Consider the following 20,797-nt stretch of genomic DNA (forward strand, 5'->3'; position numbering starts at 1 on the left):
GGCCACACTCTTATTTTTATGGATGACATCCGATTTTCGTCCGTTCTCAGGAAGTAAAATGAAGTTGTTGCAAATGTCATTCTTGAATTTGCTGGAAAATGCGCTTTCTGTGCTTCGCCGACAAATTCATCTCTAGGATTACTTTTAAATAATACAACAATTAAAGTCACAAAGAGAACAGGGCTGTTGTTTTGGATTGGTATGCCATTGATCATGGGCATGAAGATAGCACCTTTTTACAATTATACGAAAGTCTGGTGGCGGCCAGCGAGCACCTACCAGTTTATTTATTTATTAATTTATTTATTCATTTATTTATTTATTATTATTTTTTAAAAAAAGTTTCAACAAGGACGTTGAGGCATTTGTTGGGCTGAAGCTTAGGTCGGACAGACCAATAGTTTGGCTGCTTCGTGCTGCTTCGTGTGAGTCGAAGTACATGTAGTCAAAATGGCATCGGCTGAAATAACCTTTAATAGATTTGGTATTAATATCTTTAATATTCTGAGAGCATGGATAAAGACATATTGTTAGTTTGATACATGTTTCTGTGGTAAATTTGTATTTCTAGCTGTGTACTGACAGCATTCCTTTAATTAAACAGATTTTTTTTTTTCGCCCTCTTGCACAGATTTCGGGGTCCCCAGAGGATGTCATCCATAAAAATAAAAAAGTATGGCCTAAAAGTAGTAAGATGAGAACGAAAAATTAAAGAAAAAAACAAACTTTCTTTAGTCTGTTATTTAAATATATGTTTTTCATGAAATTTTATTTCAATAAAATACATGTATAACCAAGTTAACCATCATATGCGCAAAAATCCTCCATGCAGGCACATGAAATTTCACCTGGCTATGTATCTTTGAATACTAAGATACACACCCCTTAGGTGTGCTGCTGGCGAATTGTTTAGTAAATATACTCCACCAAAATGATATTTTCACAAATTGTGCAAATAGAGTTTGATGAAATTTGCTGCATGAGCAGGTCTTGACAATAAACAGTAAAAATCTTTATTTTAGACATACAGCATGTAGGCTACAGTTAAAGTCTAAACATCAGTATCACGTGTACATGAAGAATTAATCCACTGTTCATTATCAAGACTTGCTCAAACTTTGTAACTCCATTCGCATGACTTGTGGAAATAAAATTTTACCCCACATTCATTAATGTTGCTGTATTTTTCACAGAATTCCTTTCCCGGCTAAATTAAAAAAAAAAGTTAGTAAAATATTACCCTTAGGTTCTTTTATAATTGTTCAAAATAATGATGTTTCCTAACTTTTTACAAGAGTAAACAGAAAGCATGCCACCCCTAGCTTTGCAGCTACCAGCTTCTTCCCCTTCTCACTTGGAATAAATGGAGCAAAACATGCCAAAAAAGCAAATTTCCATGCCTATAACCTAAACAGTTTGGTATTGAAATGAATAATAAAGCATAATGCAAGCCATTTTCCATGTCTTTGCCTTATAAACTATGGTAAAAAACTACTGTTTAAGAGTTGAACAGTGAAGCATGGCAAAGGGTAACCCTCTTCCCCAGCAAAATTCTTGATTTGCCAGAGCATATATATTATTTATCAAAATTCACCCTGTATACATAACTGAAATATCCAAATAAATCAAATCTCCAACCAGGAAGAATAATACAGGAATCAAGGAGGTGATTGTTAAAAGTCTTCCTCACTGAATTGCCATAAAAAAGTGCCATCTAAGTAGGCATTAAATTTTGTAAATGACTTATGCATTGGACATTTCCTCACTAAGGACAGGTTAAAATGTTTTCTGATCTCTCAGATATTTTTGGAAAGGCTCTTTCAGCCTGTATCATTCTCAGCTCAACTGCTGAAAGGCTCTTGAAGAAAGATATGTATCCAATCTAATCTGTTCACAACTTTCAGGCTGAAATTGAAGCCCTAAAATGTAAGATCTTTATGTTTTTATTGCCCCAAATCACTTTCATGTCAAGTCAGCATCACGTCATGAAATGTGAAGAAAAATATGAATACTAATCCACTTGATTTCTATTACCCTTGAGGCCTCAAAATGTTAAAGTACTCTCAAAAAGTTCCTATGGCCAATATATTTTAATTGGATGTTGCCATGTATTTATAAGAAAAAAAATCTTTGGTGGAGCTTGCATAGACTCAATTTCAAGACCAATGGCAACAATCAGGAAGTGAAATGAAAAAAAAATTGCGCTTCAGCAAATATTTACATTTTTATGACTACAACTACAAAGATTGTAATTTGTACATAATAAAAATTATAGTGAAGCTCACATGTTGGCAAATGCCATCCTAGATGAACACTTACAGTAATTACTCGATGCTTTTCAATGGGGGGAAATTGTGAATTTTACAGAAACCTTTTTTATAGGTAATTTCTTAAAATCCTGGATGAACACTTACGGTAATTACTCGAGCTTTTCAATGGGGGGAAATTGTGAATTTTACAGAAACCTTTTTTATAGGTAGTTTCAAAAAATCAGAAAATTTTAGTTGATTGGTAGCAACTAAATTGAATAGCAGGTTACTCTACTATCCTTTGTAGTGAAAGCACCACAAATGCACTATTAAAATATAGTTTTCTGATTATAAAATCACATGACTGAAAGTTTGACCATTTTTGTCCATTGAAAAGATTGCTGTATGTCATTGCCGTATGTCAGGCTGCTCTCTTGCAGGTTGATAAGTGCATGCATGTATGTTTTGTGTGCAAATAAGTACTCCATGCAGTAGCAGATTAAGGCTTCATTCACATGGAAAGTCTATTTTCTAAAATTTATTTTCTATTCCCGGTATCTTATGATCACGGTCTGTGCCCTGAATATCCCGCGGTGTAATTACTGGCAGCGCGAGCCAGTTACTTATACAAAGCTGTAATTAATTCTCGACTGTGCTCGCATTCTATAAAATCTCATCCTCTGTTGCCGCATCGCTTGCCATCGGATCATGATCACTTCCTTCTGCGCATGCCGAGCACAGCCGAGAATTAATTACAGCTTTGGAAGTAACTGGCTCGCGCAGCCAGTAATTTCGCCACAGGATATTCAGAGCATAGACCGTGATCACAAGATATACCGCAAATAGAAAACAGATTTTTAGAAAATAGACTTTCCATGTGAATGAAGCCTTAGAGGGGGGTCCCTGAAAAATTCAGTTTCTGAAAAATATATCACACCAATATTCCCCTCTTAAAATTAGAATTTTGATTAGCTAAACCATAGTTCTAAGCTATATCAAAGGGAACTGTTTGCGCTGGTTGTTACAGGTCCCCCTTTCAAATAATTTTGGATATGCTCCTGCTGTTTATCTCTACCAAGCTGATGAATACCTTTGCTTTTTGTATCTCTTTACAAAAATAACTGTTCGACCTGTGGATGTGACAATGTGTTTTTGTATTAATGTAATTTCAGTCACTGGCTGAAAAGCACGAGGTAGTTGTGGTAGTAAAAATAAAACAATTGAAAAAATTAAACAAACAAACAAATTGCTGAAGCACTTTACTGCAAACAGGTAAATGGTCTTAATTGTAATAATTTCAAATTTTATCTATGAGATATAATTACTGTAATGAGTTCATCAAAATGTGAATAATAGATTACAGATTATTATATATTTGTATAATCAAAACATTTGACACAAGATGCTAGGTACCATCAATTAACTTATCAAAATTGTGTCTAACAAAGCTTTAAAACCTAATATATATATATATATATATATATATATATATATATATATATATATATATATATATATATATATATATATACTTTCAATCAGGTTATAACTTGATATAACACCTGTCGTTTTGCCTCCAATACACTAATACACATTTTAAATTTGTTTTCATTATATATATACCAGTAGAATTACCTATTTGGGTGCAATATCACATTCTTCATTTAAAATATTACATATTTTACTGCTGCATTTCTAGTATCAAGTAACAGTAATTGACAATCAACCAAACGAAGTGTTGTATAATTACAAAACACATAAGCTTAAGACCAAATTGCAGTGGCAGTTATTGGTAATTTTCCATCCAGAATATGTATAGTTTCCATACAGCATGCAAGTTATGGGTATATGCAATATGTCTTACGAGGCAGACCACTGATTTCTATTATCACTGTTCAAGAGCATGGGGGGGGGATAATATTACAGGTACATTTTCTGCATGAAAAGGTGAGGATAATATATATTGTATGTAAATACATTTTAAGCAGCAAAGGCAGCTACTTTGAGTCTTCTAAAGACTGCAAATAAAATCCTTTTATCAGTGTCCAGTAATCAGTCCTTATTTCAATCTCCAAAGAATAATCAGTTCTTAATTCCATCTCCAATGGAAGACACATGTTCACAGCTATCCTTATAAACCATAGTACATGCCACTATCATCTGGGGGAGGGTGGAAGAAATCATTCAACTGGTTCTTGATCTGTTGGAATGATGGACGCTTGCTTGGATCATGGTACATGCATTTCAGCATCACTTGGTTGTAGCTGCAATGTATAAATTGATGAATAGCAGGAAAGTTTTGATCTCTGGACTTAAAGCAATATTGTCATTCCCTTAATCTGTGAGCTAAGAAATGTATTATATGCATTCACACTTATCAAAATCACAACTAACGCAATTTGAACGACTGGAGGCTCAACTGGTCAAACACACTTACATATCATCTGGGCATTCTACAGGCTTGTCAGGGCGGGTTCCACTCTCCAGCAAGGTTATCAGTTTGTCCTTGTGTCCAGTAGGATAAGGAAGATCACCTAAAAAATCAAGCACAATCTGGTTATTGTTTGTGTTAACAGTGTGTTAGATGTGAAAGTCTGTTGGGTTGAAAACGACTTTGCAGACGGATGTTTTACTGTTTTTAAATAGTTATTAAAATATATCAGAAAGCTAGGAAGCATGAAATTTAAATATTTAGATACAGACAATTTTTTGCAGTAGACTCACCCAGGCTGTATATCTCCCATAAAGTGATACCAAAGGCCCAGACATCAGAGGCAGTAGTATAATACAGCTGAGGATCCTGCAGAATTTCCAAGGCCATCCATTTGGTGGGTAAACGACTCTGATGATATAGAAATACAATGTCTCATGTACTATCTTTTATTAAAATAATTTCTATATCAATATCTCACAGACTGCAAAAATCTTTCTATGAAAAATATCAATTACATAATTAGTTTGCTCAATTTTTATTATCTCACACTTCTGTTAAAAAACAAAATACCTTACTTTTGGCTGCATCTTTGTAAGAAAAATATCAAGCCATTTTTATAGCGCATACTTTCTCGTTGCTACACTTGTTAGAAAGCAAAATACCTTGTTTTTGGCTGCATCTTTTTCCTCTGGACCAAATCCCATCACCTTGGCAACCATTTTACCATTAAGGAGGACATTCTTGGACATCAGCCTCTTGTGGACAATCTTGAAAGAGAAAAAGTACGAAAGTGCAAGAATATAATATCAAGCTTGGTAAAATAAATTCAGGACTGAAAAAGAACATAATGTACACATAACAGTGACTGTAGTAAACAAGGACAAGTCACATGATTGCCTTGGATATAAAATTCACTGATGTCAGGTAAATCCTCTACTACTTTTCTTATGAAAAATAATGATATCTACAAGAAACTGTGCCCCCCCCAAATATCGGGGAGAGACTGGAAACACTGTTATTATCAAGATTTGTAAGTTTTAAAAGTTTTCAACTTTCAGTCTAAAAATTGGATCCTGAGAAAGTCATTGAATAAGACTAATCGTGGTCATGAAGTTGACATAAAATTTGTGACATAATTATTTACCAGGTTATTACTCAGATGTTCCATCCCTGCTGCTATTTGTACAGCATACTCTGTCATACGATCAGCAGTGTCAGCGCTCAGTTCGCCTCCCTTTGCCTTCTGGGCCAGCAACCAGTCACGCAGTGAACCATTTCTGCAATACTCCATGACCATGTATGGGCCTGTAACAAATATTGATTGCCACTGCAATATGGTATTTCACCTCAAAGAAAATTATCCCTCTTTCTTGTAAAAATTTTATACTGAGAATGCATACAATGAAAAACATATAGTCATAGGTATCTAATAAAAATTCCATGTTTTTATACAAAAAGCTATATTGGAAATGCCTGTATTGATGCAGAAGCAGAAATTGATCAAAGTGGAAATAAATGAAGCTCCTTTTCATTGCATACTAGTAGATATTATTTTCTTTGAGAATCAGATGGGTAAATTTGGATCAAATACTTGCCTTTTCCACAAATGGCACTTTATCTGCTACTTTGTTACAAATGTGTAGGAAAATATTCTGATATTGACTGTACTAGTGCTGATTTTACAACTGATTCCAAAATAAGTAAGACTGGACAAGGCACTGGTCATTCTTACCAGTCTGAAGGTCATCGGTCACCTTTCCGAGCATGGCCAGAACATTCTCATGATGAGGAACATTTCCAATGAACTCTATCTTATCCAACATCAACTGCCTGTCTGCCTTGCTCTTGGCATCTGAAAAGTTTGGGATTAACAGAAGAGCATGTTTTTTAAATAAAATTACAACCAAGGTTTAGAAAACTGTTTGGCTTTCATTTCACATATAATCATCATAGGATTCTAAATGTCATTGTATAATGAAGTATAACTGACATTTTATGTTACAATAAATATACAGTAATGATTTTTTTACAAATACATAAAGCAAATTGGCCAACTGTGAATGTCAGCTTCCTCATATTATATGATTATCACAAAGACAGTAGTCTAAAGATAAATTTTACCTTTCAATACTTTTGCAATAACTGCCATAGAATTCTGTCTATCAGGAGTCCACTCAGCATGCCTAATTATGGCAAAATGTCCATTGCAGAGTGTGTCTCCCAGAACAATATGGCTGCTGGAAATTTCCACACTTCTGCCGTATGCCTCACTCTCATAGTAAATGCCCTGGTCTTGATCTTCATCATATGTGTAGTTATTGTACTATAATGTATAAAAGTCTTTATAACAAATGAGAAGTTTACTACACTTAATTCACCACTGAAGTGGATCGAGGTTATGTACTGGCAGAATGAAATATCAATACATGTACAAATCAATTACTAGTACATGTACATGAACATGTAGAATTTTTGCTATGAAGACATGCTCGAGCATAAAAAATTAAGCAAAACAGTTTCATTTTTAGCTGTATATCATATATGAACTTTACCAAAGTGTAAAATATCTGGAATATTCTTTATATATTCAACATTTACTATTGGCATTCAAACTGGAGTGTGTTGGGCTAAGAGCAAAATTATGTGAGCTAAATCACAGTAATATTTTAATATATGAATCAAAGCCCCCTAGCATTTTAATGCATGATCTCCCAGTTTTACATGCATGCAGACCTTCAGACTTTTAACAATAATAATAACTAGAGGATCAGAGAGGCGATACCGCCTCCGGATATTGTACCACCAGCTGGAGTAAGGCATTCGTATGGAAAACCAAAAAAAAAAAAAAAGGAACACCACCACCAGGGTTGTGCTTGACAAGCTCTTTAAAATGCAACAAACAAGAGTTCTCAAAATATGCAAAAAATGCAATAAAACATAACGTAAAAATGGTCCAATGATGTGTTTTTTCCAATTGACCTGCATTTTCCTAACATTGATCACTCCTGTGATTTTCTAGACAATAGGCCTGTTGGTTTTCCTGGAAATGTATTATCAGTGTTGCATATATGCTGACAAAAGAAAAAAACTAGGGGCAACAATGGGCATATCTCTGCTAGTTTTGAAGATATGAGTGGCAAGAAAATATGCAAAGTTCAGTTCATGATAAAAAAGTAGATCAAAGGTCAATTTCAAGGTCACAGTTTATGACTTCCTATTCAGGTTCAATAGTATCTATGGGCATTTCTTTGCCAATATTGAAGATATAAAGGCCAGAAAACATGCAAAGTACAATTTGTCGTAAAAGGAAGGCCGAAGGTCAATTTCAAGGTCACAGTAAGATTGCCAGTATATGACTTCAAATTTAAGTTCAATAGTAACTATGGGTGTCTCTCTGCCAGGTTTCGAGATATTAGGGAGAGAAAATTTGCAAAGTTCAGTTCATGGTTAAAAGTAGGTCAAAGGTCAATTTCAAGGTCACAGCTAGTAAGATTGCCAGTATATGACTTCCTTCTGAAGTTCAACAGTAGCTATGGGCGTATCTCTACCAGTTTTAGAGATATAAGGGCTGGAAAGTTTAGGTCATGGTTAAAAGTAGGTCAAAGGTCAATTTCAAGGTCACAGCTAGTAAGATTGCCAGTATATGACTTCCTTCTGAAGTTCAACAGTAGCTATGGGCGTATCTCTACCAGTTTTAGAGATATAAGGGCTGGAAAGTTTAGTTCATGGTGAAAATAAGGTCAAAGGTCAATTTCAGGATAATAGTAAGATTGTCAGTATATGACTTCCCATTCAAGTTCAATAGTAACTATGGGCCTATCTAAGCCAGTTTTGGAGATATAAAGGTAAAAAAATTGCAAAGTGTAGTTCATCATGAAAAGAAGGTCAAAGGTCAATTTCAAGGTCACAGTAAGATTCCTAGTATATGGCTTCCTATTCAAGTTCAATAGTAACTATGGGCACATCTCTGCTAATTTTGGAGTATTTCGGATTTTATTTTCACCACTGAACATTTGATTTTGAACTTTTTGATATAGTGCAATGCCTAATATATCGAAAAAACAAAAAACAGACACCACCATCAGTGTTGCACTTGACAAGCTCTACAAAATGCAAAAAACAAGAGGTCTCTAGCATTAACGGTTCCAGAATTAGAGAGAGTTTTCAGTTTCAGCATCTAATGGCCGCTACTCCCGTAAAAATATATGAAAGTACTAATAAGTCGTAAATTATTTAAAAGTTGGCTTGTTAAAAATGTTTCAATTACATGAGTTACAAGAATAAAGACGATTGTGGATTGCATCGTTATTTCAAAGATTTCTATCCCCCCTGTAGTTATTGCAGCACATCATAATGGTGTTATATTACTTAACAAACCTTTTGATTTAATGACATGTATACCCTTCATGGGAAAATTTTAGAGGCGTGGCATTAACAAAATAAACTGAATAGGAGGCAGTTTTAATGGATTTGTTCTTTATTTTTTTGTCTCATTAAAATACCTATGTTCTGTACTGTTGCTTGATATTCTACTAGCAGTCTACTTAATATATAAGTAAAGTACACTTACACCTGCAGTTGCATTTCCTCGCCTGTTTTTTGGTCTCCAGAATTTCAACTTTTCGTCTTTCCATAACCAAGGATGACCACGTCTCCGCCGCACAACTGCCACGGCTCCCAAAGCAACCACAGCTACAGCCAGGATGATGAAGAAGATTGGCACTAAAATATATAAGTCAGGTTTAAATTAAACCTATAAAATGAAAACCATTAAAAAAACAAATATAGAAATATAAACATGTAGACCTAACTAACAACCCTCAGCAAAATGAAAAGTTTCTACATGTAGCTACAAACAAAATTGCAGTAATATTAAGTTTGCAGGTGTTTGCAAGAAATTCAAGTTCAATAGTAACTATGGTCCTATCTCTGCTAATTTTGGAGTAATTCACATTTTATTTCATCATTGAATATTGCATTGTACTTTTTATATAGCGCAACGCCTAAACTGTATCGAAAACAAAAAGTGGACACCACCTCCAGTAAGTTCTACACATTGTCAAAAATAAATGGTCTGGCATTTACGATTCCAGAATTAGAGAGAGTTTTTAGTTCGGTATCTATAATGGCTGCTTCTCCCATGAAAATGCATGGATTGACCCCAAACTCCTAAAGATGACAGGAGTCCCTGATTGTAACCCCACACCATAATATGAGAGCTTAGGTCTGTGTAGTTTCTGAAAATTGGTACAAACAAATATTTTTTTAGCAGAAAATTCCCATTTTTAGAAAATTTTGGTCCGTTTGACCTTGAAATAAAGGTCGAAAATCAAATCTCAGGGCATATTTGGAATCCCCACATATGGCTTTAAAGAAGCAGTAAAGGTAACTTGTATCCCCGATACCCTGCAGAGCCAACAGAGCCGGCGAAGCCCGCAGAGCCGTACGAGACTGGCCATGAGTACCGCCAGCATACACGCTGGTGGTACTAATAATGTAGACAGACAAACAGACAGACACTTACACACTGTAGATATGCAGATAGCATGTCTGGGTCTATAAATACCAGGGGTGGATGGGAGCTGTCTTCTGGGTCTTCCAGAGGGTCAGTTTTTTCTAGTTTACACTGACCAGCATCTGTTTTTTATTTTAATTAATTTATTTTTTTTTTCAAAAATGGAGGATGAATCAAAAAAGATAATTTGGAAGACTGTCAGAAAATGTCTTTGGATATGCCCATTAAATACTGTACTGTAGAAAAAAGTGACATACATGTTAGAAGTCCACTTTGATCCCCTCCACCATCACTTGGTGCATTTCCAAGCAAAGCTGCCACTCTCGGACTGGTCAAATCAATATCTTAAAAGATGAAAAGTACACTCATTATATCTGATAAATTGAAAGAAGAAATCAACATAAAATATTAGCCTGTCAAATATTAATTCCTACCTTTTGTAACCAATTTGTTTGAACCAACAAACATTATCATCATTACGCCTGTCACATGACTACAGTGACAATAACTTCAATTACAGGAGGAAATCTATGGAAGTATATAGCTTTTTTGTAAAAACACAATTATTAGTTTATGAGAATTATAAATAGATTGCATATGTGGAGATGGCAAATCTCTAGAAGCATTATGTGCTCTTCCTAAGATGACTTTTAAATGTAACCAATTATATAATAAATATATATTTGTTATAGAGAAGAAAAGAAAAAAAGTCATATTATGATAAATGCAGAAATAATCATTTTAAATATTAGTTGATTACAGGGGGGGTTGGAGGGTTTGGTACATCGGAGGCAGCTGTGGGAGGGAGTAGGCAGTGGGCAGATAGCTAGATGAAATGCAGGTGCGCATACCATATAATTTTTTCCATTTGTTATTTGTGAAAACTACAACTGGGTGAATCAAAATATGCAGTTTGAATATCCTACAATGTTTGAGTTTCAGACATTTACCACGTCTCACTCTAATATTATTCCCAGCCTTATCCAGCACTTGGAGCACAACTGTAAATGCAGCTTTATCACTTTTCACATCATATGTTGGAAATCTTTCTCCAGCTGTCCAAGAGCCATTTGCAAGAGGAGCATCCTCCAATCCTATCTTCTTGGTACCGAGGTAGCTGTATATGAAGTAGTGGAAATTTGCAATACCAGACAATGCATCCTTCCAGTTATCACCCCATGATAAGGTCAAAAGTATTTCTTTCTGAAAATGAAACAAAATGCATGAAAAGGATCAAAGTATTGCCAGTATATACAATTTTCAACAAATACTTATAAAATATAGTTTGAACTGGCTAAAGAAAATGAGAAATTTTTCATAATGTTTTTTTCCCATTTACATTTATTTGTCAACTTCACCTTAAGTTATTCAAACATAAAAAAACATTGCAGCTTTCAAATCCAAATCATTTCTTTTTCTGTCCAAGATTCTGCACCTTTTTTTCCCCACTACAAGCCTTCGATCATGTGTGATATCAAAAATGGATTTCTTTTTGTAACCAGTGACGTTGAATGTTCTTTAGATGACATAGGCAAGCCATAAATGTTTCATTGATCAAAAAACTTGAGGGCAAAAAAGGGGGGAAATAAAAGCAGTGAGGGCAAGATCAATCCCCAAGTATATACCATCCTTTCAAGTGCAACTGACCTTATTAACACTTATTTGTTGTCCAATTGCTACTTTCAATTCTTCATCTTCACATTTCCCAGAGCCAGCAGCACAGTTATAATACGGAGCCTCTGTATCATAGTGGATGTTGATTTGGTGCTGAACTGTTTTTCCTAGGTATTTAATGTTTTGCCCAGAAATAATCTTGTGGCCACCATTTTCAGCTTTGAGGACAATTTTTAGTCTGAAAAATTGACAAGTCAATTTTTTTTTTTTTTTTTTGGGGGGGGGGGGGGGGGGGGACTAGTGTCTAGAAAGCAAATATATTTCTCCTAACTTCAATTCTTGTTTTAAATATCACTTAAATCCACTAATGCTGCACTTTAAAGAAAAAGAATTTCATGATTAATTGAAAAAAATCCATATCAATAACTATGCCTTACTTGTCCCGGTCTTTTCTAGAACCAGACAGTCTGTGGGTTTGGCTGCAGGATACAAAGGACTCCAAAGAGGTGTCAGCTTTAAGACAGTCCAGGGTAGCCTCTTTCTTTGTGATGCCACCTGGTATCAGCATTAAATAAATTGAGAAATAATATCTTTAAAATTTTGAATTGTGAAAACTATGATTCAGATTGCAATATTTAAAAATTATACAATGTTTATTTTTGCTGCCATTTGTCAAAATACACCTGTTATGCTACTTTTGTCATCATAATCGATCATCATCAATTTATATGGAGTATTTCTTTTATCTATAACATTGTATTCTATGCTTTCTTAGAATGTAGAGAGCCTACAAATGTAAAAATATTATTGGGCTCAACCAAATGTTATAATAATTTATGTATGAATGTATAATAGCTTTCTTTTTAACTTTGAGCTGAAAATCCTACCATCTGACTCAATTTCTAGTTCAGCCTTAGATGAAACAAGTCCTATCCTGAAGTCTGATACAGATGGTGGTCTAGATGGCAAATCCCCTATCATTCTGTACTCAGCCTCCCACGACAACTTCAAATATGCCAAATCAAGCCTATTGGTGAACATGTTGATGATGTTTGATTCTACTGCTGCATTCTCATACATAAAGGGAAGGCTGTCATTTGCACTCAGCATAATCTGTATTGTCTTGATGGTAGGATCCTGGATATCTCCACTGACTAAAATTAAAGAAATTACACAGCAAAATCATGATGTTCAGAATTTTAATTGACTAATATGTAAAATGGATATTCAAATAAAGACACAAAGCATCAGCCCAGCAGGCATAGTGACATTGGATTAATGTTGAAAACAGGTTGGGCCAATGTAGAATCAATGTTGATCCAGCCACATCAAAATGCCTACATAATGTGACCTTGATTCAATGTTATAATTTGGTCATCTTGATGCAAGACATGAATCGTAATTTGAAATATTATTGAGTCGATGTAGGGTCAGTATTATTAATTATTAAAAACATGACACATTGTTTATTTAAAGCCTATATATGAAATAATGTATTAAAATGAATTTACGACAGCTTCATGGTATATGTTGCCAAGGGTGATAATTAATTCTAGCCTCTTGACATTTATGACAGTGCTGCATAGTCCACCTCAGGCTTGTTTTACATTAAAACAAATTCACAACAGTGCTGGCCAAACTTGTGCACTGCAAGTTGTAGAATCTTTGGACTATTGTTACCGAAATAACTAGAAGTTAATGAAAGCTTAAATAAACTATTATACTGAATACTCCACCATCATCCTGATGTTCTATTGTTCATTACTTCCCGAAAAGATAAAATAACATCAGTGCTGTAACAAACTTTATCAAAATATTAAAAATAGTGCTTTTATTAGTAAAAGTGATAGTTGTGTGGTTTCTATAGTGAATAAGCAAATTTCCCCAACTTGTTTTTCAGAAATACATTTTAATAAATTCCCTCATAAGGTCAGCTCAGTCAAGGATGATTAAGTTCGGCTGTAAATGTGATTGATTGTTTATGATGTTGATAGGTCAGGGTAACCTGTTATAGATAATAAATAGACATAACCAGCTATTCTTAGTGTGACTTTCTTATACATGTATATATAAAGCTAAATTGTTGAAGGTCGTACATATACACATATATTTAGCCGCATGCTGCATGCTAAACACATTCAGGCTAAAAGCGTGTAACATGTGAAAGAGCTAAACGCGTTAAAAATGAGACAAAACAGGCACTTAGAAATGTGTTTAACAGTCTACATTATATTAAAAAAATTTTCAGGTCATTTTAAAGATGCATACAAAGTCAATTTTTGTCATAAAAAAATGACCAAATGCCAGCATATAGTTTCAAGTAGTATATAACTAAGAGAATTGCCAAAAGGCATTGTTTAATTTTACCCGAAAATGATGTTTGAACAGATTTTTTTGCTGGCATTCTAAGCTGTATGTCAATGGGGCAGAAAAGTACATGTAGGTCACGAAAGTAGGTTAAATTTCTGACCAAAAATTTAAAGAAAGGAGCAGTCTCAAGCTCTTTTATGGCTGATCGAGTGATCTTTTCAGTTGGCATGTCGAATTTATTTGAGTCGTATAAGAAACCTAGTATAAGTGGTTTACACATGTAACTGGGAATCCACGCTCCACCGATGCTCAGTTCGTACAGGTGTATGCACCTTTAATGTCTTTTGATCCAAGAATATTGTCTAACAACTGGGGTTGATACAATATTGTTATATGACATTGATCCAATTTTTAAATCCAATGTTAATCCAACGTCTTGTCAACGTTGAAGTTAAACGTTGTATTAATATTGAAACAACACAATTTGCACGCTAGGAGTATTCTTAAGAAAAATGAGTTTGTAATTGAAAAATTTCAAAACATGTGACAAATTATTTATACTTATATATATTCATATAAAAATTGATAAATTGGCATAAGCTTAGAAAGTGGCTTAAAAAGATTCCAGATCGTTTTGTGCTGTGCAAGCCAAAGGATACAAATGAATGGGCACTTGAAATTTTCTGTGTCTAAAAACAAAGAAAAATCTTACTTGTATTACAGTTATCCCCACTAAATCCAGCTGTGCAGATACATTTTCCAGTGTCAGGGACACAGAATCCTGGGTAACAGTTTCGACTGCGACAAAAATCTGAATATCATAAGAAAAAAAAATTTTTTTTTGAAACACTAATGACATACTTCATTTTAAATTTGGCACAAATAACAACTTGTGAACATTCCAACAGTACAGTTCTGACAGAACTCCATCAAAAATAAACAGTAAATTTCCTTTAAAATATTTATTCCCAGGCATGAAATAGGCATGAAATAGTATCACTGACACTTGAGGTGTCATTGGATATATTGTTTGGGTGACACTTACTTGGACTAACAGTAGGGAGGTGCTCATCAACATTGATCTCTGAAAAATAAATGACACACATTGTCAAAATATTTATACCCTTAAAAGTATTTAAAATAGTTTAAAAATAAATTATTACTTCTATCTTTATTTCTTTTTTATATTATTACTTTTGAATACATCACAACTACATGTAGGATGTACCATAATGTTCACCTTTAGATGCAGTTGCTTCATTTCCAGCTCTATCCACAACTTTCAGAAGAACAGCATAAGTTCCTGTATTCACGATGTATATCGGCCATGGATTCCCACTTCTCCATTCGTTGGTATGTACAGGTGAACCACTTTGTATGGTACCACGGATGATGGTGTAGACGTACTTCTCAATACCAGATGTCACATCTACCCAGTTAGCCCACTGGATCTCTAGCTGAGGCTGTCATAGAGAACCAAAAACAACTGGTTATCCCTTCTATCTTTTTCATAATTGGTCTTGCACATGTATCATTTTCAATGAAAACTAAAATTTTCGCTAAAGTTTAATGCCATGCATGTGAAAAGGGTAAATATTTCAAGAAAAAAGGTATGCATGAATCACCTTATTTCGTCAAATCTTCTTAAAGATCCCAAATATGTAAATATGATATTTTATTTTTACCTGTGTTCCATTTTTTGCCACATAAGTCATTAAGGCAGAGTCTTTTTCAGCACATTTTCTCAGGTCACGGCAAATATGCTTTGGTTCCTCAAAGTCGAAAATGTAGGTGAAATTTCTGGTTGTTTCTTTTCCTTTGATCACATGGTTCGTAACTGAGCTAGTATCTGTATTCAATGCCACCTTGTAGCCTCCATTCCTGCTTGATATGCCAACTTCCAACCTATGACAATAAATAAATGAGAAATAAAAATGAGAAATAAAAAATGATGCACATAAACAGTATCCCCCCCCCCCCCCCCCCCCCCGAGTTAACCAAGAATATGCATAGTCAAGTCCAGGCCTACCCAACTACCAAACTCGGCACTGAATAATCCCGAATTTACCAATAGATCAGACCACACTTCCTGTTTCCAAGGTGTGCGTCAGTAAGCATTTCACAGTATCATACACCGGAGCAAATTTTGAGATGAGATGCACTACTTTCCAACCCCTCTGAAAATCATTACTATCACATTGCATACTAGGCAAAAGCGGTGTCGCATCTGATACTTCGAAGAACGCACTGATGCACACCTTGATAATGGTATAGTGTGGTCCAATCTACCGGTGAATTCAGGATCATTTGGTGCAGTCTGGTAGTTGGATAGGCCTGAAGTCACAATTTTACAATGAACTTCTCTTAAACAGTCTACTTAATTCACAACAAAACACAGTCACATGCAATTTATTCACACAGGCCCTTTTCAAATAGTGTGGAACAGATTCCCTCCTCATTTGAAACATCAGCTTCAACTTTATGTATTTCTTTATCTTCAAAACTTCATACATTTCACCCATACCTTTATTAGAACCTTAATGTCTCTTGTGCTGTTGTTTATAATCTTTAACTTTCTGAATGCTATTAACTATAATTAAATGGATAATAACTCTTTGTATGAGATCTATATTTTACAATAAAAACATTGTGAATAACTCATAGAAATATAATATATTCTGTTTTACCACAAAAACGGCAGTTATAGCTATTATTCTGATAATTGAGCTTGTCTTTAGACCACGTGACCTCCAAAGATGGCTATACTTTTTAGAAAAAAAAACAGGGACTAACTTTGAATGTAAAAATGGATTCATTCACCATTGGTAAGTATGGGAAAATGTTGTTTACTCCAGGAAAATTCATTTTTTGGTCGAAACCAAGAGTCATTATCCCTTAAAGTAAATCACTATGTAAACAATTTTTTCACAATGAAGATCAGTAAACAACATAATTATGACATTAAAACTTGCAAGAATTACCTGTCTTCATGTTTTATGGTATGTCTAGGAAAATTGTATTCTACTCTGCAACTGGAGACGTCTTGGTTAGGATTACTTTCCCTATCACCATTTCCACAAGGAAGAGTCTGAGAAAAAAGGTATCTTCCATCTGTAAAATAATTTCAGTCAAGTAATGTTTTGCCATTTGGCAAATGATCTTAGAGTTGAATATGGGATGCTAGTGTAACCAAATTCATCAGTTTTATTCATGAAACATAAGATAGCATTCTTGAAATCAATGTACAAACAACATGCACATGAATCACAGCTAATTAAAGAATAAAGGTTATTTATTTTTTGTAAACTACGTATCAGTTTTTGTAAACATAAGGATCAAAATGTTTTAAAAATCTGATGCAGTACTGGGATATATTGTTTATTTTGGCAGCACCACAAGAAGCAGCATGCACATTGCATTGATCTCTAACCTAATTAATTCCTTGGTCAGAGCATATATTACTCAAGATGAATTAGAGGGAAAAGTAGAAGCAGACTGGCAGTTTAAAATATTAGCTATGAAAAGCTAAACAAGATGTATTTTAAGAGTTTTGTTAGGGTTTATCATTAATTATTCAATAATGTATCTACCTTTGTGCCAATTTAAAACAAAAAAACGTCAAAAGAAATAAAATGCTGTATGTGCATGCATTTATATTTCTCGTCACTATTAATGAGCATAGGCAACTTAAGGCTTTTATCGTCAATATTACCTTTCTAGGACCCCCCCCCCCCTTACACTTCCTAAATCTGCCACTGCATATTCAAGGAGAAAAAAAAAGGGACCAATTAAGTAGCTTATCAACATACAAACAAAAATGTTGCATTCAGTTTACTTCTTAGTCTACATTTAGCAACACTTAAACAGTGACTTACAAAACATGCTCATTTGTCAGATAGTAAAAATGATATGACAAGTCCCAAACCAAGAGCTCTTCCTCATTGCAACATCACTAGCCTGAAGGTAACTATCACTAGCCTGAAGGCAACTTTAATTTTAAAAAATCAAACAAGCATTTCACTTGACAAATATTTAGTTTGTATTAACACTCACATACAGCTTCATTGGTTAAACTGTCAATATTTACATTTCTAAAATTGCCAGGACTTTAACTTCCACTTACCTTGACTATACCATCTTAAGTGAGCACTTCCTCCCACAATACCAAGCATAAAGCTTTTAATGTAAGAAGGGCGAGTTGGTGCTGTGGTCAGCTTATATCTACTTGACCACTCTACTCTCACATGGTTCCAATCCTGTTTCTTCACATAAACTGTTGTTTTAGAAGGACAGCTGGCAACTGCCTCTAAGTGATCTCTGCTACCTGTCCGATCACTCATAGTTGCCTTACAAGACATTATGGTTGGGCTCTGTGAAGCACTGACAACTAATAAACAAATATATACAAATGAAATGTAAATGCAAATAGTGTGGACATTAAAAATTATTATACATTTTTCAGTCAATATATAAACCTTCACTGATTTAAATATATAATTTTTTTATTCTAAAATAAAAAGTGGTTTCATTCCCAAATCTTAATTAGAACTTAAAATGTGATAAAATGTTAGAATTGCAACCAATATACCAGTGCATTTAAATTTGGTGATTATTGATATCAAGTTTTACTGTATCAAAAAGAGAATAAAAAAATTCTGAAATGGGTGGATCACTCATTTTTAAGGATTAAGTTTGGCAAGGACTTTCTTTAAATATTTTCCCTGTTGGCTTTACATAACTGATTATGGGTTAAAAACAAACAAAGCAGCAACATCCTGGGAAGCTAAAACAAATGACTTACTACTTCCACAGTGCTCTCCTCCAAATCCAGGTGTACACCTACAGTTAGTACCAGAACTGCAAGTACCAGGGTAACAGGGGAACTTCCAGGAACACTGACCTACATATATGAGATAGTTTTTATCATGAAAGCAGTTTGATAAGTAATTATTTGAATTACCATATCAAATGATTAATTTTTAAAAAAAATATAATTCTCTTAAAGTAATAGAATTAATTCAGAACTCCAAAACTCTACAAGAAGCAATTAAATTAGCAATTCTGTCTTTTTTCCGCAAATTTCATCTGGACTACTTCTAAAGAATAGTCACAGAAATCTATATTAATCAATGTGAAGTACACATACTTAATTGACAGTAGGAACCATAATGTGTAGCTGGGCAGTGACAAGTGTTTGGTCTTATGCATGTTCCACCATTCAGACAACCAGAACTGCAAATAGCTGAAAAGTAAATAATAAAATAACATTTCATAGCTGACCAACAATTGAAAGAATTTTTCAAACATCATTCTTAAAATCATTTATCATTTTTAAGAAGAATTGTTGATATAAGAAACCTATTTATACTGGTTTTCATTTTGCCTGAAAACTCAAATGGCATATATACAATATAGACATATATATATCCAACTCCTCTAATCTTAGAGTTGAAATAGTGACTAGGTCCCCCTGTATACCTTGTAATATAAAACAAAATGTACATCTTGGCTGTATTATTGTACATATACTTACGGACCACACAGGCTCCATTTCTACTAGTCCAACCTGCACAGCAACGGCTCTGGCGGTACGTGTACGGGACACTATAGGACCCACTTCTTTGACACCTATCCAACAGAATTCAAAGAAAAAATTATGCATTATCTGGTAAACGCATGACAATCATTGCAATTTTCATCTCGAAGAAAGCAATGAAAATTAAGATATATGGGAATCAACGACAAGCATGCAGTAAAATGACTTTAAGTTGTTAGGTAACAAGTCTTTTAAATTCTAAAACAGTGTACTGCATTTACATGTATTCTTGGTGACTTTTGATGACTGAACCTAGGGAAATTCACCAACCTTGACCATCCCCAAGTTCCGCACTTAGAGGTTCTATAATAGGTGACATATCTTTCAGCTGTTGCAGAGTAGTAGCAGACATAACCACTAAAATTGAATAAAAAGTCTAACTCACTGATGCAACAGTCTGGGACATAGGGATAATGGTTTCTATATCAGCAATAATAACTCGATAGTCAAAACTCATATTAAATTGATATCAATTCCCCAAAACCTCATATTTGAAGAAAAAGATTAAAAATTTTTATTCAAGGTTCAGGACATATCCTCAAAGAACCTCTTCATTTTGCAGTGAAAACTTGAACATGCAACAAAGGCCAACATAAAAAATAAAACTTAACAAAATTAAAGCAATTTTTTATGCAGAATGACTCACCTGTATCCCAAAGATGTTGAAGCAAAATTGGCAAATATATAAACTGTTACAATTACTTGCAAGGAACAGAGCATGAGAGTATGATAAGCCATCACATACTCGGATACAATTTTCTGGATCATAGGAGACCCCTTAAATACTCTCCCTTTTAATCCAAGCTACTCCCAAATGTTAGGTAAACACATGCAGACCAATCAACATCAAGCAGGAAATATTTAAGTTCAAATAACAATCTTAAGATAAGAAAGGGAAAAAATTCTTTAGTCTGTTGTTTAAAATATGTTTTTCATGAAATTTTATTTCAACAAAATACATGTATAACCAAGTTAACCATTATAGACGCAAAAATGCTCCTGGCACATGAAATTCCACCTGGTTATGTATTCTTTGAATACTGAGATACACACCCCTCAGGTGTGCTGCTGTTGAATTA

General features: G+C 34.2%; 1 protein-coding gene across 1 annotated transcript; it reads right to left on the reverse strand.

Annotated features, from left to right (window-relative positions):
- Window positions 1–4,167: 4,167 nt before the first annotated feature.
- On the reverse strand, window positions 4,168–20,522 carry LOC106178357 (uncharacterized). Its single transcript, XM_087015884.1, has 24 exons — window positions 20,365–20,522; window positions 19,989–20,075; window positions 19,656–19,750; window positions 19,269–19,364; window positions 18,924–19,022; window positions 18,246–18,509; window positions 17,104–17,233; window positions 15,808–16,027; window positions 15,363–15,585; window positions 15,168–15,206; window positions 14,835–14,933; window positions 12,700–12,966; window positions 12,250–12,367; window positions 11,846–12,050; window positions 11,149–11,401; window positions 10,456–10,542; window positions 9,254–9,405; window positions 6,805–7,006; window positions 6,416–6,535; window positions 5,828–5,988; window positions 5,346–5,450; window positions 4,974–5,091; window positions 4,687–4,783; window positions 4,168–4,513 (listed from the first exon to the last, which is right to left on the reverse strand). The coding sequence occupies exons 1-24, from the start codon at window positions 20,484–20,486 to the stop codon at window positions 4,381–4,383; spliced, it is 3,492 nt and encodes a 1,163-aa protein (XP_086872010.1). The 5' UTR covers window positions 20,487–20,522; the 3' UTR covers window positions 4,168–4,380.
- Window positions 20,523–20,797: the final 275 nt, after the last annotated feature.

The sequence above is a fragment of the Lingula anatina genome, chromosome 6 (genome assembly GCF_051362555.1).
Source record: "Lingula anatina isolate TDL-2025a chromosome 6, LinAna3.0, whole genome shotgun sequence".
Lineage (NCBI taxonomy): Eukaryota > Metazoa > Brachiopoda > Lingulata > Lingulida > Lingulidae > Lingula > Lingula anatina.